Source organism: Triturus cristatus, chromosome 3_2 (genome assembly GCF_964204655.1).
Source record: "Triturus cristatus chromosome 3_2, aTriCri1.1, whole genome shotgun sequence".
In the NCBI taxonomy this organism is placed as follows: domain Eukaryota; kingdom Metazoa; phylum Chordata; class Amphibia; order Caudata; family Salamandridae; genus Triturus; species Triturus cristatus.
This window is the reverse complement of record NC_140584.1, coordinates 776,464,658-776,491,408: the sequence shown is the minus strand read 5'-3', so window position 1 is coordinate 776,491,408 and position 26,751 is coordinate 776,464,658. Positions and strand designations below refer to the sequence as shown.

Here is a 26,751-nt window from a genome sequence, read left to right as displayed (position 1 = left end):
AGCACAAGCATTGGTTGATTTCTTGTCTACTAGGTGAAGCCGCATTGCCGGAATCATTTAGTTTTTTTGCATTATTTTATTCGGCAGCAATCTTCATTTCACATTTTACTTTTTTTTGTCCCATCCCTTTTTCCCAGTAGCCTAACTATACCTGCACAACCTTGTTGTTGCACAATAGCTCATGACGTGAATCTGCATTACTGAGCTGGTAAGGAGTTCTGTTATGTCCGATAGGTTGTATTATTAGAGCCCTCACATGGTTCTCTCCCTAATTTTCTTCCACCTCCCAGGCTGCGTTCATTTGACCACTGACGGACTCGTGGTAGTAGTCTGCAAGCAATTGCTTTTTCGTTCCACCCTGAACAGGTCAGCGCATCATTACTGCATAACTGCATCATCTTGTTTCGGCTATTAATAATTAGTAAATTGGACAGATTACACACAGAGTTGTTTATTCACTTTTGAGCATGCCTCACAGTGACAATGACAGCAATTACACTTTCACAGTAACTGGTTGCACGTCTGTTTTTCGCGGACGTGCATGATATGATAGACCGATAAATTAAATTACATTCTAGAATGTTATTACCTCTCATTTTGGTTTTTCTCCTTTTTTCTTTCTCTCTCCCTCTAATTCTTTTATTTTGTTTCTTTTCTTTTTCTTCTCCTTTTTTTGTATGTATTATTTATTTTCCCTTCTTATCTTCTCGCTTCCTTATATTGTGTCTTTGTGAAAGGCATTTCTTCCCTCCGACATATATTATTAGTCCTGAGGACGATCCCCATATTCCAATGAGGGATTGCAACGTCGTCGACCAAAAAGCACCATGGCTTTTTCAAGTGTGTTTTATTGAGATATGAATATCATGGTTACTATATGAAATTGTGTGGTGCTAATTCAATATTTGTGGCACCTTGTTGTAAATGTCAGAGTTTTTGTTATATAATTTGTTCAGTTTTCCTGTTTTCCTCTCAAGCCGTTTTTTGCTTTGTGCTTTTTCCTGAATATTCATTAAAACTACTGAGTATGTGATCCTATTTTAGGCTGCTATAGTAATTAATTGTTTTCTATATGTATTGTTATAAATAATTCTCTGGCAGGGACCTTTTGTTCCTTTATAAATAACTTTACTTGTGGTCCCTGTCACATCCTTGGGTGCCCTTGTTTATGATAACATGTTTGTGCGCAATGGCTGGATTGCAAGGGTTGAAACAATTTAATATGTTCTTTTGATTCTACCTGCTATATAACTAGTGGTTTCTTCCCCCTTTCTTGTTCTTCCCTTCCCCCTTTTTCTCCCTTTTTTTGTTTCTCCATTTTTCTATTCTCCTTTTTCTTTCCTTTTCCCTTTTCTTCTGCCTGAGCTTGATTACGACAGGCCACACACCTCCATATTCAGAGGACTATATCAAAAAAATACTAGAAGGCCCTTCACTTTTCACAGATAATTCAGACCCAGCTGAAACAGCTAATTCTAGCCTTCCTGACCAACTGAAAAAGTGTAAAAAGAAATTGGTTAGACTACAGCTGATGATTCATATGCTAACAGAATACCTAAAAGCAGATACTATCACATTAGGCCTACAAGTTAGGAATATCCCAGGTGTTTTCACTGAGGATAAAATACATCTGAATGGGTTCAGTTATATAGGTACCACTTGCTCTCGACATTGGATGGTACTGGGGATTGACACCCTGATTAAACATAACAAGAAACTCTGTGAAGAGATTGAGGATCTTGAGAAACAGATAAGGAAGTCCAGCTCAATCTCAAATACCAAAAGCTTATTTGAAAAAATTGAGAAAGCTTCAAAAGAGTTCTACCGAATAGAACAAGACCAAAATACAACTGTAGTGAGGAGGGACATTAAGAATTACAAGACAGAGAGAACCTATTCATATGTTTCTGAGAACAACCGGACATACACACCACCAAATTACTGCCATCCTTGGCGTAGACATAATAAACCAAGTACCCTGGTCACTCTTTCAGACACCTCTTGCGAATCATCAGATAACTGCGATATAGCAGAAGGCACTAACTTAAATGCCGATCGACATTTTTAGGGCAAGGCCAAGACCGTCCACCAGCCCAGGTACGGGGCAGAACACATGTTGATACAGTGCCACAGGGGAACGCCAAACACAACAGAAATATTACAGAGAGGGACACGCACTACCTTGACAACACATTGACTGATACTATGACTGTCAATATACTACCTTACATTGCCAAAATGGTACCTATTTTCAACTTATCGAGCCACCTACTCTCTAGAGCAGAGACTACCTTACTCAGCAGAGGACTATCCTTTGTCCCCACTACAAGAACCAACTTTATCTAACTCTAAACAGAAATACTTACGGTTTTTCGGAAGATTTGCCTACATGCATACCGTATGGATAACCCATATCTCCCCAGTTCATCTAACACTCAATTCCAACCACCATCCACTTTAAATCCACCATACAGTTGTGTAGAGCCAGAGATACATACATTGGAGAGACTGATGTTGAAAACAAATTACAGTTTTGGAACACAAACACAACTTTGTCCACACAATCTTTCCATTAAAGAAAAACAAGCACTGACCAGTCTAAAACTAAAAAAGTCATGATTATCAAACCAGGAGATAAAGGTGGGGGTGTGGTTATACAGGACATTGGTATCTACAAAAGCAGAGATCTCTAGGCAACTATCTAATGATGACCACTACCTTAGGCTGACCACAGACCCCACAAAAGATATACAAAGGAGTATCTTTAGTCTCACGGAAACAGGTAAAGCACAAGGCTTCCTGTCAGCAAACAAATGTACATTTTTGAACCAGAGATCCCCTTGGAGACCTGTCATATATACGCTCCATAAGATACATAAAGATATGAGCACCCTACAAGGTCACCCAATTGTCTCTGGCTGTGGCTCCATATTGAAACTTCTTGGAAAATATGTTGATCACTTTATTAAAGATTTTGTGCTCACTACACCCTATTACATAAAGGACACTATGGACATGATTAACAAAATTGAACATGTACCTTTTGAGACTGAATCCAGCATCTTGTGTACACTGGATGTTAAGTCTTTGTACACTAATATTCCCCAAAATAAAGGGAAGCAGACAATAGCCACAATCCTTGACTCTAGTACACAACCACATGCAGTTCCAACAGACCTTACTATGGCATTATTAGAACTCTGCTTAACTAAGAACAGTTTCCAATTTGATGGTGAATTGTTTCAACAAACGAAAGGTACTTCGAAGGGAGAAGTTTTTGCAAGAAACTTTGCGATACTCTTTATTAACTGTTTAGAAACCGAAGTCATCCTATCCCACACCAACCCATTTTTTCACCACATTAGTCACTGGGGATGCTATATTGACAATATTTCCATGATCTGGCATAGTTGCGAGGCTACCCTCTCTAACTTTGTGGATTGGCCAAATACCCAATGTAGTTGACTATGATGCTCGTCATCACACAGTAGGACGGAAATCCCTTTCCTTGACTTAATGATCCGATCTTTCCCTGACGGTCTCTTTACATCATTATTCTGTAAAGGAGAAGCTGGGACCATATTGGAAGCTGCGATCCAGTCCAGCTCTTGCGATCAGCCGTCTGTGTGCGAGGAGTGAGGAGCTGCGAAATGCCGCTTAGAACTCTGCCGCTCCCGCCGCCGCTGCCACGGCCGAGTTGAGGACTGGTTTGGCTCCACTTATGTCTCTTGCTCCCCCCGCAAGTTTGCCATTCAAAAGTGGCCACGGGGGTTGAGTGAGGCAGAGAGTGGCAAAGAGAGGTGGTGAATAGGCAGTGAAGAGCGGCGCCGAGTCGTGCCGCGCCAGCCGCGTTTGGAGGGAGCTCGCGGTTAGCAGCTGGCTAGTCTTTGCGGCTTGGGTCTGGTGGCCAAAGGTGAGTGGCATTAGAAGTAACCCCCCCATACTCTGTTTTTTTGAAGTAAGGAAAGGGTATGGTGGTTGTGAAGGGGGGACCAAGATCTGGAACTGGAAGAAAGAAGAAAGAGGAAGGAAGCAAGGAAGCGGGCTTGCAGGTTCAGCGGCATAGAATTTGATTCAGTTGATCCGAGTACTGGCCTCCGGTGTCGCGGAGATGGCCCGGCTTTACCGAGTGCTCTTTGCAGCATCCCCGCTCTTGAAGCTGGAACCAGTGCTGTCCTTGCTCCCCAGTGGCTCATTTTCAAAAACAACAGCTACTGAAAACTATTGAGTCTCCTTGTCCCAGTGGATTGAGTAGTTTTAATATACGGGCCCTAACTAATTACTTTCTTTTTTCGGCCCGTTACCTGCTGCCAGGTGCAGGATTACTGCTGCTGTGGTCCTATATCCTGGCCGAGGTCTGGGACTCAAGTGGACGACTACCTTGCATGTAGGGTGTAAAGTGAGATAGAGTCAAGCCCTTACACCCTACACATCACAATCTGGCCTGGATACTCACTGAGTAAACTTGAAAGTCGGAAGGATCAAAATGACTTAACTAGTACGTTATAATAATAGTATAATACTGTAATAGTTGAGAAACAGTGGAGCCCAGTAGAGGCAAAAGTGGCTGTAGTGGCAATATGCACACAGGAAAGAAAGAGCCTATGGTCCTCCCACAAGAAGAACAAGGAAAGTGAAGGCGTCAAAAAGACTGAAAAAAATAAAAGCAAATGCTGCGGGAGGGAATTAATCTTTAATTTCACCTATTACATGATTGTTTGAAAAGTTGATGAAAATTCCACACAAATTTGATTTTATGAAGGATCCACTTGAGGCTATCATGACAATGCAAACAGTAACAGAAGCAGCCAACCATTAAATGCCTATCATCCAAATAACAATACACAAGTTGCCGGTCAAGTTCTAGATGCACAAAGGCTGAACAAGTGTAGGCATCCTTTAGAAACAGAAAATTCAAAGATAACAGAGGGACATGTCACAGATCTTGAAATGCTTAGCATAGTACATGAAATGCAAAGGGAACAGAGCAATACTGATGCACTGGAAAAATGTCAGGAAATGTTGACTGCCAAAGTCCTGCCACCCTTGGAGGTAAAAGTAGTAATTAATACGATCAGCAGTGAAATTGGGACTGAGTCTAACTCACTACTTTGGCTATACAGGTGACCCAAGAATCAATAATAGCTGTAACACTACCCAGCGCAACTAGTCGTAATGCCATTGGGGGTATAGTTGGGGGTATTGTTCCAGAAAAAAGACCAGATATGGAAAATAGTATACTCTATTATCAAAATACGGATGAACCGGATGGCTATAGAGGAAATAAAGTCGAATTAGGAACAAAAAATGATGATATACAGCTCTGTAGTACTCCAAGCGTCAGAACTACTCTTAACAACAAAAAAATCCTACTGTAATACAAACAAAGTTGAGGAAAACCAAGCAAACGCCCAAGGTAATACAGATAATTTAACCCAATTTGATTATGATTGCCAACAAAACCAGAATTGCCAACAAAACCAGAATTTTACAACTACAAGCAATCAGGATCTAGGGTCAATTTTGGACATTTTCTACCGCACATCCACATTGACATTAGAAGCTCTGACATTTCAATCAAATAAAATGGAGATTCAAATTGATTTACTCAACGTAATGGCAAATGCGGTAGCTGGCACAGATCAGAAATTGGCCGAGCTGAATAGCCTGTTAAAAAGAGCACAAACGCAGGCTTCTGCCACATACATTGATTGTACATGTGCTCCAATAATAAGTAAATTATTCACAATACCAGATGCAATGACCACAATACCTGAAGATGTAAAATTAAGTCTGCAAAATGGAAGACACAAGGGGGAAAATAGAAAAATTAACTACACCGACCCAAATAATGAGGCAAAATAACAATGCGATGCCGAACAACGAACTGCTACAAGGGACACGGCTCACACGGATAGTTTAACAACATTAGCAGGCCATCACCAATGACAAGAAAGAACGATGTCTAACGATGCAAAAAAATTGGTTGACTTATGTATAGAAGAAACCACCAAAGAACAGGAGGCTAATGAAACTGAATCTCCAATATTCACTTTGACAAAGAAAATCAAGAAAAAATCGTGCCAAGCAATACACAAGGCCAAATGTAGTTCCGTAATGGCTACATCTGATAACAGTATAATGACAGTAGACTAGAACCCACAACAAGATGGAAGAATAACAAACGATGCAAAAAATTCAGTAAGTCTTATTATAGAAGAAACCACCAGTAATGGTGCGGTCAAGGAAGCGGTATCTCCAATGTTCTGTTTGTAAAAGAAATATAGGAAAAAACAGCGTAAAGCATGGAATAAGGCCAAACATAGTTTAGCAATTTCAGACATAAAACAAAATGAAGACATTATGGAAAAACAAGATAGAGAACTACATGGGGATCAGACCTCTATTACCAATGGAAATAGTATGAAGTATTTTGCCTTATTCAACAAAGGTAATAGGGAAAACAATCCTAATGAACAAAGAAATGACACACAAAGGTAAAATGGTATACACAGTTCAACAACCACTAGTGGAGGAAATTCTAATGAGTTAGAGACAGCTGGGATAGATAGGGGGTTGTCTGGAATTCATGGAGTAACGGAGAAACTTTAACAGACAAAAAAGCTGTACTAATGGAAAAATCTGAAAAATTAAAAATCATTCCTACTAATGTAAAAGTTAAGGAGGTGTAGAATGAGAAAGTAGAAAGACATTCCCTACAAACAATACAAAGAACAATACAAGTACAGGTGAAAACAAAGGAAAATCTAAAGATCCATATCACAAATGTAATGGTCAAGGAGGGATGAATTAGGAGGAACAAAAACATATTTCACCCACAATCCAAAGAACAATATAGGCTCAACAAAATTTAAAGCAAATGATCGGGAAAAGATGGAAATAGTAAAGCCCCTGCCTATAATTGGAAAAGCTAAGATACCAAGGAATGAGGGTATGGAAAGTCAATTAACCTCCACAATTCAAAGAGCAATCCAGCCATACCAAAACGCAAATCAAAGTTTACAACAAAGTCCCCAGTATCTCCAAAAGCAAACAGATAAGACCCAAGAAGACATAGTGGGACATATTAAGGAGTTTAAGCAGCCTGTAAATTATGATCTTGTACCCACTATATGCTTGGGTAGCAAACAAAAGGCAATGTCTGATAAACCACAACTGATCTTTACACCTGAATATTGCTCTAGAGGCAGCCATGATATATTAATATATAGAGAAAATATCCTGCACCTCTTTAAATTTGTTCAATCATTAGAAAAAGTTTCGAGTGAAAACATTCAATCTATTGAATTTCTTTCAAATCCGGATAGCAGCCAAGAAATGACACTGATAACTTTGGATTCTATTCTTGTAACTGATTTAATAATATCTTTCTCAGTTGGAGAATAAAAATTAGGCAGCCACAGCCAACAGTGTACCCAAAAATATTTGTTATATCTGTATCCCCGAATCACCACCAACAAAATAAAATAAATCATCGGATTTTTTCAGTAGTAAAAAATCCTATATATCACTCGATTTGACAATGAATCCAATTGAAATAGAAAAGCCAACTAGATTAAATGAAAAATGGATTAGTTTTGCTTTTCATGGCACAAATACACAGTGACAGAATAAATCAAGAAAGTCAACAGGCAAAATAAACAAAGATAGTGAAACATTAAAATTATGTTTTATATGGAATATTAATGGACTACGTAAAAGAATGAACAATGCTCACCTACACTCAATGACTAACTACTATCAGGTTATTCTCTTACAGGAAACTTGGTCCATTAACCCCGGGATGCTCGAGGGATACAAAGTATATTTTGAACCAGCAATTAAACAGAACAAATGTGGATACCCCAGTGGTGGCCTAGCCACATTTATTGCCATAGAATTGAGAGTGGACCATGAACAAGCTTTTATTAATAATCCAATCCTACTAATAGTAAAGTTATGGTATAAGGAAAATAGTAAATTAAAAATCTTGTAACAAATGTATAGATACATCCTATAGCAAGCGCGAGATTTAATATGTGCACTACCCTCATTACCTTACTAACAAAGCAAATGATGAGGATCCATTCACAGAATATATTATCTCAGGGGATTTTAACTTAAACTTGCTTGTGCCCTATTCGAGAGATGATATAATCCAACAACAGGACTATCGTTGGGCCATCCCACATCAAACAATACCCGGTGTTGTCAATTCCATCCAAAGCTAACTAGGTATGAGCTTCGTTAAAGATATAGAAGCGATGGGATTAAGAATTTTAAATGGGAGGCTACCCCAAGACTCACCACCAGCATGGACATTTCAATCACAAAATCACAAATCAAGAAATCTATTACACCATAGTATCTTTGAATATCTATAGCAATGTGACTTCTTTCTCCATTGGAAAAGTGTCTGAGAGTGACCATAGTCAGTAAATACTTTTTACAAATGTATATGTCAATGAGCATACTGCATATGAATCCTTACATGGTCAGATGGGTACAGTAAATTATAGGAAACTAATCTGGAAAAAACACACTAAAGAAGATACTAACAAATTGGCCTATAACTTGGTAAGAGCGTGTTTTGAAGATTAAACTTTATCTGCGATTGAACAATGGGTGGATTTCATACAAAAACTTGTTGTAACTTGTTAAAACCTATGAGTCACCATAAGAAAAACCAAAAGATGCAACTAGGAAAAAGGAATAACATTTCTTTTTCATTAACAATGAGGATTATGAAAAGAACACGTAACCATCGTAGGAGACAGATAAAAAAAGCACCCTAAAGATTTGGATTTGTGCTCTAACTTAAAAAGTGTTAACCGCAACCTGCATAAATTATTGTGGGATGAGAGGAAAACATGACCTTTGGACCAAAGTGCTCTTTTGCAGCAATCAATCGAACTCTAGGGAATTCTGGAAATTGATAAATGGTTTAGCATGACCAAATAAAACAGCTGTAACATCTTCTTTAAGTGAGAAAGATTGTACCAAATTCCTGTCAGCACATATAAATTCTGGTGGAGAAACAAACCAGCTAAAGGTTAGTGTCAATATGATTGATACTTCAAGGAATGACTTGAATCAAGAAATTAACGTAACAAACAAGCAATTATGTAAATTAATTCGGAAATGAAATTCCAACCGCGTCAGACTTGAAGCAAGGGTGTGTACTGGCCCTACTACTTTTTAATTTGTTTTTAGCAGCTCTAACGCAAGCATTGGACTAGGTGAACGCCTGTCCACCCAAATTAGCTAATACTCTGATATCAAACCTGCCATACGCAGATGATGTTATCTTACTTTGCCAAACAACGGCTGGCCTGCAACGCCTGAAACAGGATATCAAGATACTCTAAAGAAAATGGGATGGTTATCAATGAAACAAAGACAAAAATCATGGAGGTTAACAAAAATTCAAAGGCAAAACATAAGTATAAATGGATTCTGGATAATTCACAACTAGAGCAAGAGAGAACATATAGATACTTGGGAGTATTATGTGATGACCAAGGAACATTTCAGCCACATGAGATCGATATGCAACGGAAAGCAAATATATTTTTATCGGCTTTTAGAACCTTACAGAAATCCATTGGAGGGCTGAGCTATCGAACATTTCTAAAAGTAATATTAGCAATACTTTTGCCAACCTTAATATATGGAAGCGAAGCATTGTGTGGATAAGATTCAGTCACAATTAATAATGTTGTTACAAAAATCTTTAAAGCCCTCTTTTTATTGCCACATAATGCATCACCTGCACAGATACAAATGGAATTTGGGTTAACTAATCAGCGACTAGCGCGAAAATTTAAAAAAGTGTGGAAAAGAATAAAAACGGATACTGTAAATCAAAAGTCTAACTCGATCTGGGAAATTAAAATAACCACAAATTCATTCAAAAAAGCCATAAATAATACAACAAAACATTTATCACTTCTTCCCGATAAAGATACCTTTTCAAAAAGAAAAACATGCATGGCCTCGAACGAATGGTTATACCAAGGTGAAAATTCAACCGTATCTTGAAATTCCTTGGTCCGTGAAGCATAAACAAATATTTATAAAAGTCTGTTTTGGAGTATTTCCAGGTTCATGTCACCTAATGCCATTCCTGAGAACAGAGGAACTGATGGCCTGCAGCTTATGCAAACTCAGAGAAGCGAACATTATGCACCTCCTTTGTGTATGTCCAAAACTGAAATTTGAAAGAATATCTATCCTTAGGAGACATTTTAATGTTCGAGGAATAAGGAATTGCTGACAAGCCTTGATAGGATGTCTTCATACTGTTAACATAATATCAACCTCAGCTTTTGTAATGTGATTGAGAGCTAAGTTAGACTACCAAAAACAAATAGAATGTAATGTAGGATGAATATAATATGCAAATAGTATCATAAACTTTAAGTCCTACATTTTTTTTGTAATATGAAAGAGTATTATGTTGATCATGTTTTAATTAGCTTTGTCTAACTTATTTATAAACAGATTTTATAATAGGAATTATTGTTTATATGTTGTAAGATTTTAATTAATCAAACAATAAAGTAGAAATGACAAATGAAATTATTCCGTAAACCCACGGAAAGGAATACTGTCCTGTCATACACGAGTCATCATCCTTGTGCTCTACGTGATTCTCTACCATTCTCCCAATTTTTCTTGCTTAGGAGGAACTCCTCTCATAAATATGAATATTTTACTGGAGAAAAAGTTCTGTGTACTAAATTACAGAATAGGGGCTACCCTAAACAATTGGTCAAACAGTCAATGAAAAGAGCTTGGTACTGCCCACGAGAGAAACTACTCACTCCAAAACCTGTGAAAGAAGTTAAAAACAGTCGGATGGTTAGTGTCACCACCTTCTCCCCAGTATCCAATCAAGTCAAAAAGTGCATACTCAAACGTTGGCCAGTTGTTAATGCGGGCAAATTTCAAATTGAAAAACCACTTTTCGCATTTTGTAACAAGAAGGGTATCAAAGACCATTTCATAAAAGCTAGCCTCCCCTCAATCAAACCATTGCAAACCTTACCTGAAATTTGGGGTCTACCACCCCATTTAGGGCTTTTCAAATGTGGCAATTGCAGTGTATGCCCATTCACTTCTGACAAAAAAAACTTTACTTACAGCTGTGTTAACATTGTGTTGAATCAATTTTCAAACTAAACACATTATGAATGTTACATATGCCATCATATGTCCTTGTCAACTGATCTACATCAAACAACTCAAAAAGTACGCACATGCATCTGCCAACAGAGAAGTCAAATCCGCTGCAAAGTGAAGGGCACCCCATTGGTGGATCACTTTCAACTAAAAGTCCACACAGAGGATGACTTGCGCTGGCAAGCGATTATGGTGATTAAACCCTCATCAAGAGGTGCTGACATCAACCCGCTCCTAAATAAAGAAGAGTTTAAATGGATTCTTTGAACCAACAGCCTTCAGAATGGGTTATAGGTCAGAGGAATAGACAAATCTGTTATAATCATCCTATTCCTTTTCTGAATATTTTGACTTTTTTATTTATTTAATGTTTCCCTTTTTACTTTTCCTGCCGTTCTGACACTCTGACCTTCAATTTTATGTCTCAATTTTTAGCTGTTTCAGACTTGTCGAACTGATTTACTGAAATATGAATATACATGGCAAGTAAAGTTTTGTATTTACATGCTGTGTTGAAATTGTTCCTACTGTCTATATCCAATATATTGGATGCATTATACTCTGTGTACTGCCAAATGTAATATATCTTTTGGATCTATCCCATCCTAGTTTCCCCTCCTTTTCTATTTCCATTTTGTTCCCGCCCATCATTTTTCCCCTTTTTTCTAATATCTTTTTCCTTTCCAAGATGGCCACCAACTTTTTCATCCAGGACCATTCCTATTCACATTACACCCAATTTCCGTTTGTCTATTTGTCAGCTTTCACTTGCATGTGACTTCTTCCTACTGAGAGCCGCACACCGCTGCTGCTCGTAACCGCGACTTCTCACTTCGCTGCCAAGAACAGCACATCACTGCTGTCCAGACCCGCGATTTTGTGACTTTGAGCCCCTCACGGAATTGATCTGTGCTACAGGTTGCAGCGACTCCCACTGCCTGATTGTTTCAGCAAAAGCATTGGTTGATTTCTTGTGCACCAGGTAAAGCCGCATTGCGGGTTTCATTGTTTTTTTGCATTATTGTATTTGGCAGCAATCGTCATTCCACTTTTTCTTTTTTCTTCCCCGCCACTCTTTTTCCCAGTAGCCTAACTGTACCTGTACAACCTTGTTGTTTCACAATAGCTCGTGATGTGATTCTGCATTACTGAGCTGGCAAGGATCTCTGTTATGTCCGATTGGTTGTATTATTAGAGCCCTCACACGGTTATCTCAATAATTTTCTTCCACCTTCCAGGCTAAATTCATGTGACCCCTGACATACTCATGGTAGTACTCTGTAAGCAGTTGCCTATTTGGTTGCACCCATGAACAGGTCAGTGCGTCATTACTGCATAATTTCACCATGTAGTTTCAGCTATTAATAATTAGTAAATTGGGCAGATTACACACAGAGGCGTTTACTTACCTTCGAGCACGCCTCACTGTAACAATAACAGCAATTTCACTTTCACAATCACTGGTTGCACATCCATGCATGGAATGAGAGACCGTCTAATTAATTACATTCTATAATTTTATTGATTCTCATTTTGGTTTTACCCTTTTTCCCTTCCCTCTCTCTAATTCTTTTATTTTACTTATTCTCTTTTTTCTTCTCCTTTTTCTTTATGTATTATTTATTTTCCCTTCTTACCTTCTCGCTTCCTTATATTGTTGCTTTGTGAGAGGTATTCTTTCCTCCGGCATATATTCCAAGTCCTGGTGATGATTCCCATATATCAATGTGGGATCGAAAGGTTGTCGGCCCAAAAGCACCATGATTATTTCAATTGTGTTATATTGAGATATGAATAGCATGGTTACTATATGAAATTATGTGGTGTTAGTTCAATATTTGTGGCACCTTGTTGTAAATTTCAGAGTTTTCGTTTATATAATTTGTTCAGTTTTCCTCTCAAGCGGTTTTTGGCTTTGTGCTTTTTTCTGAATATTCATTAAAACTACTGAGTATATGATCCTATTCTAGGCTGCTATAGAAATAGTTTTCTCTGTGTATTGTTACAAATAGTTCTCTGAAAGGGACCTTTTGTTCCTTTATAAATACCCTGAAACAGATGAGCAGAAATTCAGGGGGAGACACAAATTTCCCACTCAGACCTGGGTGGATTTTATTGATTAATCTAGCAAGGCACTGAAGAGCCTGATGAGGGGCAGAAAGGTAGGTGATTTCAATGCGCTGTACAACATAATCATGTGAGAGGACACGCTTGATATTTGTTTTGCAGAGCAGTGCGTGCACCTAGTAGATAGCAAGCTGACTGACCCCAGGAAGCTTGCTGAGGAGGCAGACCTTTGGGTCAGCAGTAGTGTCCTAGAAGGTATTTGGAGGGGGGGGGACTTCCAAAACGGTGGTCAGGATTCCCATCAGAAGAAAGAGGGGGGAGATAAATAGACGTTCTCTCAAGGTCCCCAAAACAATTCTTAGGGGAAAGAGCTCCATTCCCTTTCCGGCCAACAGAAAAAAAGCTTCCCTAACAAGAGTCAGAACTACTCCTCTAAGTGCTATGAGAAGGGCATTACAAGGGGAATCCCAAATGTCCAAAAAGAGCTCCTATTCCCACTGGAGGTAAAACACCAGCAGTGGTAAGTATAGTGCTTGGAGAGGAGTTTAGCCTAGTCAGTGGGGGAAGTTACTGAGGTTACACTAGTGTCCCTGGTTGAGGTGGAGATGGTGCCTAAAACCCCTGTGCCTTCCAATACTTCAAAGTATAGGCAATAGTTCACCATTAATGGACACAGTATTGAGGCTCTGAGGGACACAGAAGGCAGTATGACTTTGGCGAGGAATCAGCTAATAGCTCCCAGAGCAGATTTTCCCAAATATATTCCACCAGGTTGTAGTAGCTGACAACCGTGAGGGTCACTAGCTAGTGGTCCTCGTTCCATTTGAGTGGGAGGGGGGTTTCAGGTCTTTTGAAAGCTTTAGTGAGCCCTGCCATGCCAGTGGATTGTTCATTAGGCAGTGACCTGGAGCAAAGTACCTGGAAGGAAGTGGAGCTCAGGTCACACCTGGAAATGTTGGGATTGCCTGAGTTGATTTGTGCAACTTTCAGGTCCATGGTTGCCCAGGAAGAGTCTCAAGGGAAGGCTGGAGCCTGGAAAAATGACCCAGACAGCTGCAAAGAGAGGGAAAGACCAAGAGTGTGGGAACCCAGCTCCTGAATGTCTCTCAGCCCGAGGAGTATGGGGCATCTAAGGAGGTTTCCCCGTAGCACACTGAGGACTTTCCCTCCCTTGATGTCATACCTGAATTTGCTGGATGGCAAGAAGAAGGGGGACCCACTAGAGAGTTCTGCAAAGCATATGTGTAGTGCCCAACCCCCGAGGGCATAAGGCAATCTTAAACTGCCATGTCGACTTGGTATTATAAGTCACCCCTAAGGTATGTCCAAGATAGCCCTTATGGTAGGATGTGGTGTAAATAAATGATTGGGCAAGTACTTTTAAGTTTAACATGTCCTGGTAGTGAAAAACCCCTACATTTGTTTTTCAATACTGTGAGGCCTTCCTCTCTCATAGGATAACATTGGGGATTCCTTATTACATTTAATAAGCTGTAATTTCCAAATGGGAGCTGGTAGCTAGGTCATATCTGGTATTTATGAAATTGTGTAATGATAAACCCTCTTTACTGGTAAAGTTGTTTTTTTCATTACAAGAAAATACCACTTTGAGAAAGTTGAAATTTTCCTGCCCTTGGCCTTTTGTGCTTGTAGCGTGTTTTGGAATGGAATGGAATGGAAAAGCATTTATAGAGCGCATGGCTACCCGGAAGCATCCCAGCGCTAGTACCGACAATGGAGGGAGGAAGACAGAGCTTACGAAAAGAGATAAGTTTTTATTTGTTTCCGGAAGGACATGTGATCAGGGGTGGTGCGTAGATGAAGGGGCAGGCCATTCCAGAGTCTGGGTGCATTGTAAGAGAAGAGTCTGCCACCACTTCTGGCCTTCTTGATCCTGGGAACCTCAATCAGATGCAGATCATCTGATCTGAGTCTACGATTGGCTTTGTATGGGCGAATCAAGTTAGAGATAGATGGAGGACCAAGTCCCTGCATAGCTTTGTGCACTAAGCATTGGGATTTGAACTTGATACGTTCCTGCACTGGGAGCCAATGAAGGGTTCAAAGAGCCGGTACTGCTGACAGTCTATTGGGAACTCTTAATAAGAGTCTTGCTGCGCTGTTTTGTACCGATTGAAGTTTCTTGATTACTCAGAGGGGGGAGCCCAGGTACAGAGCATTCCCATAATCCAGCCTAGAAAGAATTAATGACTGAATCATTACTTTCGTAGCCAATGGAGGGAGCAAAGGTAAAACTTTTCGGGCCATTTTGAGTAGGCCGTAGCAGAGGGCTGCTGTTTTCCTAGCTTGAGTTTTTAGGCTTAGGTCCTGATCCAGCCATACCCCCAAACTCTTGATTTCTGATTTTGGAGTGGGGGCTGGGCCCATGCATAGTGGCCATAACTTGGTGGGCGTATAGTGAAGGTGTCCCTGATACCAATGTTCCTTAGCCGCCGGATCAAAGTCCGGTGGTTCACCGTATCAAAGGCGGCGCTCAGGTCAAGGAGAATAATGGCAGCTGACCCTCCAGAATCAAGAATCTTTTTGCTTTCCTCCATCACTGCCAGAAGCGCCATCTTGGTACCCTGGCGTGGGCGGAAGCCAGTCTGGGAGGGGTGGAGGAGGCCATTTTCATCAAGAAAACCTGACAGCGCTCCATTTACGAGTTTTTCAGTGATCTTACTAATGGCAGGGAGAAGAGAAATGGGGCAATAATTGCCTGAGTCAGAGGGATCCAGATTGGGTTTCTTTAGCAAAGCCTTTACCCTCGCCTCTTTCCACCTAGGTGGAACTACTCCAGTGGTAAGAGAGATGTTAATCAAATTTATTATGTAAGGGGCTATAATAGGAGTGACTCGCTTTAGAATGCTCATTGGTGCTGGATCAGCTGGGGAGCCGCTTTTTAGCGTGATCCATAGGGAGTCGAAAATTTCCTGGGTTACCAAAGAAAAATCTTTCAGAATGAGATCTGTTTGAGGGTCCAAATAGGTGAGGGGGGAGGGATCTTCCTCTATCTTAATCGGAAGAGATTTTACAATAAGCTGGACTTTATTGCTAAAAAATTCGGCGAGTTTATTACATTGTTCGCCTGAAATATCGGGGGTTGCTCTGGGCGGAGGGACTTTAAAAAAACTCTTTATAATCTTAAAAGTTTCTCTAGAGGAATTGGGTGCCGCTAGAATTTTGTTTTCATAGTATAAGGCTTGGGCTTTCCTAAGCTCTTTTTTATAGGTGCTGATAGATAGTCTGTATTCCTGTTTTTTTAATGGTAGGAAGTCTTTCCTCCCTTGTCTTTCTTTGACTTTACACTGCTGCTTAAGGACACGTAGTTCAGGTGTGAACCAAGGTGTATCTCGTGTCCCTATTGGCTTCTTTATCCTCATTTTAGGCAGGACCGTATTAAGTGAGTTCTCAATCCAACAGTTGAAGTACTCGTTAGCCTGAGTGGGACATAGGGATATGGTAGGTTTTCCTATTTCCAGTTCCCGAGCCCACTTATCCATAGAAAACTTATTCCAGCGGTGACCAAGTGTCCAGGATGGTTGTATCTTGGGCCTGACTGTTTGAGGAGACCAAAGGAGTTTTATGAGAAAGTGGTCTGTCCAGGGAAGCGGGGTGGATTCACTCGCCTCCAGATCCGGTAAGTTAGAGAACACTTGATCAATCAGGTGTCTTCCAGTGTGAGTAGGTTTTTTAATTAAGGGGGGTAGATTAAGAGAGGAGAGGTCATTAGAGAGCTCGACGGCATTAGTGGCCAGGGGCGCATCAAAATGGAGGTTAAGGTCTCCTAAGATTGTGAAATTGATTGAGGCACTCGCTAGTTTAATAGTAGCCTCCAGCAAGGAGCTACTGAATGATCCTATAGGTCCTGGGGGTCGATAGATGAGAATACCTGAGAATGCCAGAAGAGGAGAAAATTCTAACGAAAAGAGAACGTTCTCACAATCTTTACTGGGGTTGTCCAGGAGGCGACAGACAAACTGATCTTTGTAGACTATAGCTATTCCACCTCCTCGGCCATTGGGTCGGTCAGCTCTTAGCATCATATAGCCCGGGGTGTGGGGTTGCATAATGTCGGGCTCTGAATTAGGGGAGAGCCAGGTTTCTGTGAAGAAAAACACATCAGGGTCTAGGTCTCCGAGGAGTATCCCTATCTCCGTGGTATGTTTGGGGAGGGATCTACAGTTGAGAAGGAATATTTTAAACTCAGTTCTGTCCTGCAAGTGGACTGGCTTGTATGATGTAAGGTGTTGGGTACATAGCGGACATTTAATAGGGATATTCTCCTGTGGGCACACAAACTCACAATTGATTCCAGGGAGAGAATTAAGATTATGAAGCTCAGAGTTTGTATATGTGCGACGGGCTGATGTAAGCGGGGCAGGGGTACTGGCCCCTGGGCCCGACCGTGCGTGGACGGGCGCAGACGGGCTTGCCTTAGGCGCGCCAGCGGCGCGCCTGCTGTGCGGTCGCATCAGCGAGTGTTATATAGGATGCCCCCGCCCGGGTTCAGCTACTAGAATGCTGACCCGGCGCTGTGAAATGCGGAAGTGAGTGTTCCGCCCCCCCTAGAGCACTGAACACGGCTCTAATCACAGTGATATTTTACACATAGTAAATACATCCGTTCAAGAGGTCACAAATGTCATAAAAACACGTGCAAAACAGCAGGATTATTAAAAGTTGAAAATGTCTCAGAACTTCTATTGCGAGCAGGATATCACAGAATTAGCGTTTTAACACTGACCTGCAGCCACACTCCTACGTGAGTGCTCTGCTTCCGGTCTAAGTCGGTGAAGCGCGGTCGCATCAGCGAGTGTTATATAGGATGCCCCCGCCCGGGTTCAGCTACTAGAATGCTGACCCGGCGCTGTGAAATGCGGAAGTGAGTGTTCCGCCCCCCCTAGAGCACTGAACACGGCTCTAATCACAGTGATATTTTACACATAGTAAATACATCCGTTCAAGAGGTCACAAATGTCATAAAAACACGTGCAAAACAGCAGGATTATTAAAAGTTAAAAATGTCTCAGAACTTCTATTGCGTGCAGGATATCACAGAATTAGCATTTTAACACTGACCTGCAGCCACACTCCTACGTGAGTGCTCTGCTTCCGGTCTAAGTCGGTCACATGATTGGGTGTAGCTGGCAGTTGGGCTTTGTGAATTCCTCTCAGACAGTCACACATTAGAAGGATTAGGTGTGTCTGAAGGCGTCATCTGCCAGCAAGATGGGGCCAGAGCTGAGCGCAACCCCATTTACAATAGAGCAGCCTGCACTCTGCCTTCAAACAAAGGGCCTAACAACCATGTAATGTCACTTCAGCCAGCCTGGAGCCAGGGCAGGAAAGTCTGGAAATTCCATATACTTCAAAGGCACTTTCCAGAAGCTTCTACCACCTTCCAAAAGAAGGGAGCCAGGGTATAAAAATAGGACCTTCAATTCACTACTGGACCTCTGGAAGGAATATCAGAGGATGCCTGTGTCTGTGACCTGTGGTGCACTGTACCAGATTACTGCTGTACCTAAGACTGTTTTGTTGCCTGGAGCCTCCCTTGAACCCTAAGTAGCCAGCCCTGTTGCTGGGAGCTTCATCTTCATCTGTACCCAAGACTGTCACAAGTGACTCCAAGAGCTAGTTTTCTTGCCTTCTGTGTAGAGCAACAGCGACATGAACCCATACCTGGACCCAGCCTCAGTTAGACAGTTCTGAACCCCCAAGAGGTGGTCCACCAGTCTTGGGCCCTTGGTTGTGGTGCTAAAGGTGCCCAGATGACCAAATCCGAAAACTGAGGACTTAGAAAAATGTTGGCCTAAAACTGTTCTGAAAACCAGGATGGAAATTAGGACCAACCGGCTTGCCTATCCAACCGAGGTGCATCGCCAGTCAGATTTACTTCACGACCTTTCCCACTAAGTCCTTCTCAGAAGCAGCAAATCCCTTTCAGCTGTCCTTTGCCAAAGGGGTATCCGGCCTCATGGAACTGTCTTCAGCCAAAGCCCTTTGCTTCATACGGCAGAAGATTTTGAACATCCATGTACGCAACAAAGTCCGAACATAGAAATCTTCACTGTGGCTTCAACCCAAAGCCATCCATTGACGATGCTCCCTCCTCAGACACCTCCTGCAGTCTTGCCTGCTGAGCTTTACCTTCTCCATTGTGGTTGGCTTGGTTTTGGGCCAGAGCTCTAATGTGACAAGTGCCCGCATCCTGGAAGCAATGATTCCAATGTGAACTAGGTTTATTTACTTTTACACATGATTTGGATCTGAAAGACAATTCCAATTGAATGGAAATCCACTGATATGTATTCTCCCTAATGTGGGAGAGTGAAGTGAGTAATGCCTTGAAAAGTAGTCGGATGAGATCTCTGTTGACATACATACATGAAAAAGTGATACATGGGTATTGGTGCTTGCCAAGATGTTCAGTGCTGTGAAAAATATAGTTTGGATTTATCCATCTTTGTTAAGAGATGACAAATCAATATAGGCACGGAGAGAACCAGGAGTGGGGTGTGGTAGGGGTAAGAGTCTTGCCAGCCGTTTACCATTGCTTCCTGCTGAGCTGGAAATAAGGCAAAGTAAAGTACAAGAGGACATGGTAAGGTCAATTTTAATGTAGAAATAGGGGACAACGGCAAGTGAAATTGGAATGAAGAATCTGCCAGCAGGTGATGGGGCTTAAATAGCAAGCTTATCATGAATCAGGAATGAAGAAGCGTATGTTTGTAGGACAGCAAACACTGGGAAAATCAAGAGCGGCTAGCTAAAATGCTCTACACTTGATAGGTTGGATGCCTTCAGTCCTTTTGCATGTGATCAATTAAGGTCTTGAAAGCAGTGGCGTAATGAAACTTGAGGGGGTCTGCTTGCAAAGTACATGGAGGGAGGAGCCAGTCTCTGGACGGTCGGTAGGTTTCAGGCCAGGGGCCCACCACCCGGGCACAGTGCCCTAGAAGGCATCCTGGAACATGGGGGGCCCCCTCACCACAGGGGCTAATGTTATACCACTGCTTAAATGTGAAAATCTGTCCTATGCCTTGAGGTCTTATGACATGGTCCTTTTTCTGAAAGTGAGTTGAAAAATATGTACAACACTCATTATGATACATGGAAGTCTTCAATACCAGTATATACGCTTTCTGTAATTTCTTTATTGCAGTCGAGTTGTGATGTCTGTAGTCACCTGCAATAACAAAATGATGTACCTGCTCGACTATTAACCGCTTATTAAACTTGAGTTGTGAAGTCATAACGCCTACTGCGAAAGCCTGAGGCCAGGGTGAAAGGCATGTCACGGAGCAGCATTGCAACTGCAGTTTACACACTTTTCTGGCTTCTGATCTGTTTTCTAAAATGGACAGTTATCAGCACACTGGAGAGATTTATGTAAAAAAAAAAAATCACACTATGGTTCATTACAAGAAACAAATAATCTCACATGCTAGTACTCATTCTGAGCTACAGCCTTTTTTTATCCGATTTACATCACATTTTTGTTAATATGCTTTTGTAGCAAAGTACTTAATGTGTTTTGGTGTTCAACTTCACACTGCAGATTGCACTTTTATTCTTAAAATGTCTGCAATCCTTGTATCTTTCATAAGAAGACACCAAGGAGTTAAGGGGTTTATGCGATGGGCGATATGGTGACCATATATTATAAATTATAAAATACCATCTGCCGAACATTAAAAAGATATTGCAACACACTTTGGAGTGCCAGGACTTTAGGAAGCAACTCGGCCTTTAGTCTCATTCCTCTTTATGGTCATGGAACTCAGTTGTGCAATATCCTTATAATGTACGGCAGGGGGGCACTTTATCCCATCTATACAAACGGAATAAATCCGACATTCGTCTATTGCTTACTCAAGTGGAAGCCAATCATTAATCCACAATGAAAAAAACTGATTCAAAACCATGTCAATATGCAAACAATATCTGGAGCAAACAATATCTGGAGCAAGCATGCCCCGGAGGTGAAAAGGCAATTCCCTCGGACCTCAATACAAAACGCGTTCTGTAAGACAATCCATCTCACAATAGCAGGATTTATATTTCAGAAACACATCCAGAAAATGTTTTAAAAAATCGTACCTTTCCCATTCTGTATGCCTCCAAATTATGGCGTTTTAGATAATGTTCCTCTCTCTCCTTTTATATGTGGGCCATTGTGTTTGCTCTGCAGTAGTTAAACAAAAAGGACATTTTACACCGTGTATCGAGACTGCTGTGGGTCATTTGCCGCCAGTGGTCTGTGCGTGGATACAATGGATATCATGAAACAAAAAGGCCACGTGAGCTCCACTTGATGGCATTTGAACACATTTCTCTGAAACACCTTGTCAAACAAGCACGTGGCATGACAACAACAGGTTCTGCTGAAAGCGTTAGTAACGCATGAAAAGTGGTTCATTTGCACGAGTCAGTGACTTTGGAAAGGCGACATTCTCACAACGTGTTATGTTGTTTAAAAAAAAAAAGGTGGAAAAGGGAAAAAAGGTGGGCAATAAAAGCATGAGTTCTGACCTCACTAGAGCACGATGTTCGGGTGCAGTCTAGCAATAGAACGTCGCTGCCCGTAGTCACGCCGAATCCCAATAATTCTAATTTACACTCTTTAAAAGAACGGAGGTTGTAGGTTTGTAACACCATTGTTTAACGTGGAAGTGATCTATCCACTGTCAGCTTCGAGTCCTACAACAGAACTTCTTACAGGCTACTGATCATTTCCGAAACGTTAACATACTGGCATCCTGCTTTGAGTCTTAGATTAAAGTAACTTGTGGTTAACTTAATTTCTAGGATACCTTGATCCAGGTAAGGACAGACTACTTACATGCATCTAGATTGCTTCTAGGCGACCAGTTAAACCTCATAGTAAGACAGTGAGAAAGTGGCAAGTATATTTATTTATTTCTAGATGAGGCCTCACTTTCAGTGTAAGTGTTCACAGTGCAACCAGCGAATACATCTGTGAAATGGAGGGATTGAAGTTGAGATTGTTTCCGTTAAGTTAGGCTGTGCCTGCAAGGAGTTATGAGTCCTGACAGAGAGTGGAAACATTCCCTCGAGCACTCAGATCTTCAGTTATCAATATTGAGGACATCTTGGAAGCAAATAGTACCTCACTGCACATGCTATCTATATACAAAGTGACTAGTGGTGTCAAGACACAATCCGCTTCAATCCCACGTCAATATTGAAAGGTTTCGTTCTTGCACCATTGGTACCCTCTCTTTCCTGCACCTTGGATTCCGAGGACAAGCTCTTTATTGTTCTCCATAGTATCGGTCTAATGTCTCCAATTTTGCCCATAAGTGCTGTCTGTCTATTGATATTATCAAAGAGGGAGTCTGCCTCTTAGAGGAAAGATCAAACTCTGTGTGGCATACTGAAGAACAGAGCTCTTGTGGACAGGCCTCATCTAAATACCTTCTGGCTAGGGTTCATTATTTGCTGATCTTCAACCCATGACTTCATGCACTCCAGAAGGATTTTTCGAAGATGTTTTCGTCATTGTTGATAATGTGACTGACCTGTAGGAGCGTGGCTCAGATAGTTTGCCTTTCTAATGCAAGGGAACTATTCGGCTGAGCCTCCAAGTCTTTGGGAAAGAGGCCTGCTCTTCAAAGGTAAAGGTGATTGTTGAAACAGTGACCACCTCTCCTGAAAGGCTTTGAAGTTTTCTGGTGGAATCATGTTTGGGCCTGGGGCTTTCCCATCTGTAAGGGAATTAATTGTCTCAGTTCTCTTCTCTGAGAACAGGTCATATGTTGTGGGAATGTATGATGCTGTGTTTCTAGTGAGGTTATTTATTGAGAGAAAATTGGTTCTTTTTGCACAATATTTTTGGGAAGTGAGCTATCCACACATCAGCTGTTTTACTAGCAACGACATTCTTTAGGGAGTTCCCAGTCCCATTTCCATCAGGGACCAGGTTTCTATGAGTCATTAGCACCCGCTGTTTTCCTGTGGAGTGCCCATCTCCATTGGTGAAACTGTTTTTTTTGCTGTTAGAATCAGTTATCTGTAGGCCTGTGAGGTACCTAATGTTTTGGTGATCTCTTCCAATCACTGTAGTCGAGAGGTTTGATTTCACAGTTTTGCATTCTTCATTAAACCATATCGTAACTTGTTGGTTCCTTTGTTTATATTTCAGTTTTATCAGTGAGTTGTCATACGTCTTGCATGGTTCAATCATCTTGATCCGATTTCCTTAATTTTTGATTAACTGGCTGATAATCGAGGCACCATTATCTTAAATGGTCAACTGACCCAGGATTAGGTGTTTACTTTGAATCGCCTAGATCATCTAGTTTGGTACAATTACAATGAAAACTCACGTTGCCTTCAACGTCATGGCTCCATTGTTGCTGCATTGGTCGTCTGCTTCCATTAATCAAGGCAGAAGTTCAGGGCCGGGACACTATAGTTCCTTGCCACTCGCCTTTTTGTGGTTGCTTCCTCAAGGAAAGGATAGCGGTTTAATTGTATAAGGATGCAGTCGATGCTCTGAGGAAGTGGAAGAACTGAGCCCAGTATGTCTGATAAACTGAATTTAGACTGGAGAGTAAGTCAAATATTATTCTAAAACTGAATCTACATGCATTTATTCTTCAGTAAAGTACAGCAGTGAATACCTCCCCTTGAAGTCATAATTAGTTCTCTATACCACAATTGTCTTTAAATGGCAATATCCCTGCTTTGAGAAATCACATCACAGAACGCTGTTATTCAGATTGACACTGTGCTTGTCAGGTTAAAGCCATACGAGTGAAGTCACTCTGTACCATGTTACTATGTAACATGTTGCATATAGCAAAAACCAGTTGAAATGCCATCTCTTGATGGGACTTGCGATGAACTGGTGGTACATGGTACCGGTTTCTAGAGTTAGTGTGCTGCTATTGCTGTGACAGAAAACTCTGTGTGCTCCCGTCCTCAGCATATTCGACTACAGCCTGATTTCTACTAGCACTGCAGCTAGTCAATGCACCACCTTACTGAGTGAGGTGTACGCTTAAAACATCACTTCTGATAGACTCTTTTGCATACATCTGTGTTTATACTAGTTTCTTGTTTGTCTCTCTTTTTGTTAAGATTACTGAGCAGTGATAGTGAGACAACATCAGACTACTGTTGGCATTATTTCGAACTAGTGTCTTCAGTGTAACTCTACCTGTCTTCACCTTTGCCTGGGTTTCTAATCTACATTATTATTCAGTACCTTGGTTGGAACAGATGATCAACTGGGATGGTCATCTTCTTCCTTTTGCCGAATTCTCCCTTTAGTATAAAATCTACCGAACAGATTTCTTAAAAAGGAAGCTCTCCCAGAGGTACAGCTTCCCCCTAACAAATCAGTAGCCAACACCACTAAGGAGCTGGTAGAATGTCATTGTTTGGTATCAACTGCAGTAGCAAACATTCCACTGAGAATCTCAATTAGGAGGGAGGTGCCCCTTTCACATGACTTCATAATCATGATTCGCAAAACCCCATTTGCAAGTTAGAAAGTCTTTTGTGACACGCAAAATAGGTTTAGTATATGGCCCAACACCATTTTGTGGTTGCAAACTCTGTGACTTTACGAATCTCAGGAATGCAGACTGAAATATGGTCACATGAATTTATGACTAGTTATCTGATTGTGCATTAAGAAATGTTTCTTTAGCCAGAAATTGCTTTATGAGAGGAGATTTAAAACTAGCTTATCTAGTGGCTCTAAAAATTGTGGCATCTGTCAAATTCTTAATGTTTTCAAGAGACAACAGTCCCGAATATATAATAAGCAAATGATTAGAAAATGTATTGCAAAAACAATGTTTTAATAAAAAAATTAAAGAAACAATTAAAAGTTCATAGTTGACAGTGGGGTGCAACAAACGTGTTTGATGCTCAAGCAAAACTGATACAAATACACAACCATATCACAATTCACTGAATCTGTAAGCTGCCTGTATGTTCAATACAATTATTAACCCCTTCGCTGCTAGGCCTTTGCCCCCCCTGTGCTAAGCCTTTTTTGGGCTATTTGGGGTAGTGCGCGCTTAGGCCCCTATAACCTTTTGACCACATAAGGTATCCACGCCAAATTTGCATCCTTTTCTCCCAACATCATGGGGATTCTAAAGGTACCCAGGGTTTGCGGATTCCCCTGGAGGGGTCCCAGAAATTAGCCAATATACAGCAAACAAATGGGGAAAACGGGCTGCAAACGAAAGCGTCTGGGTTTTTCTCTGCAAATGGTATCAAAAAAGGGTTTGTGGGGCTAAAATCACAATTTTCACAGCTTTTAGGGAATGACAGACTTGTCAGAAAACCAACATTTTTTACACAGTTTGGGCATTTTTCTGGGACATAGCCTATTTTTGCTATTTTTTGTGCTTTCAACCTCCTTCCAGTTAATGGTAGAAATGGGTCTGAAAGAAATAATGGATCCTGGAAAGCCATACATTTTTGAAAAGTAGACAACATTCTGAATTCAGCAAGGGGTCATTTGTATAGATCCATCAAGGTTTCTTTATAGAAATTAACAGCTAATTATAGGAAAAAATTAAAGTTAGTTGAAAAAAACAGCCTTTTGTGTCAACGTTTTTACCTGTAACTTCTTCTAATTATGCCAGCTCTTTGAAAGCAATACACCGTTACATCCGCTGGACCTTCCTGGTTGTGGGGATATATAGGACTTGCAGGTTCACCAAGAACCCGACGAACCCAAAGTCAAAAACTGAGCAGCAATTTGCAATGTTTTTTTATTATGTTCCGGGTATATAGCAATTATTGTGGGAAAATGTATACATGGAAACATTAGAAACAGTACATATTTGCACATTTTCGATATTGGGAATACACATACTAGCATGACAATTATCGGTCATTTTTCAAAATGACTTCTTTTTGACACAAAGTCTTTCATTTGGAAGGCAGAAATGCATCAAAAATCAATAGGTAATAACAGTTGCTTTACAAATCTGAATTACCCCAAATCTCCCAATAAAAATGGTACCTCACGTGTGTGGGTAGGCATAGTGCCCACAACAGGAAATGGCTCAAACACAACGTGAACACACCACATTTTCACAATGAAAATTGACCCTTTTTTTGCGAAATGTCTAGCTGTAGTTTTTGAACACTAGCTCTGCCGGCACATAGTGAAATGTTGCAAACCTATACATTTTTCAAAACTATACACCCAGGGGAATCCAGGATGGGGTGACTTGACTGCCTCCCTCCAGGTTCTGTTACCCAAAATCCCTTACAAACCTAAAAACTTATTTAAAAACCACATTTTCCCCACATTTCTGTGGTGGAAAGTTCTGGAATCTTCGTGGATCCACAAATTTCCACCGACCCCGCGTTCCCCAAAGTCTTACGAGAAAAATGGTACCTCACTTGTGCGGGTCAGCCTATTGCTCAGGACAGGAAACGGCGCAAAACGCAACGTGGTCACACCTCAATTTCGCAGTGAAAAATGACCCTTTTTTG

The 26,751-nt window shown here is 40.9% G+C and overlaps 1 protein-coding gene across 1 annotated transcript in view; it reads right to left on the bottom strand.

Annotated features, from left to right (window-relative positions):
- Positions 1 to 21,377, bottom strand: part of LOC146858083 (gamma-crystallin M2-like) — a 193,000-nt gene extending 171,623 nt beyond the window's left edge. Inside the window, exon 1 of the mRNA XM_085648846.1 lies at positions 21,358 to 21,377. Within this exon, the coding sequence (XP_085504972.1) occupies positions 21,358 to 21,366 (9 nt within the window). The 5' untranslated portion in view covers positions 21,367 to 21,377. The remainder of the gene's footprint in view (positions 1 to 21,357) is intronic.
- Between the last annotated feature and the right edge of the window lie 5,374 nt (positions 21,378 to 26,751).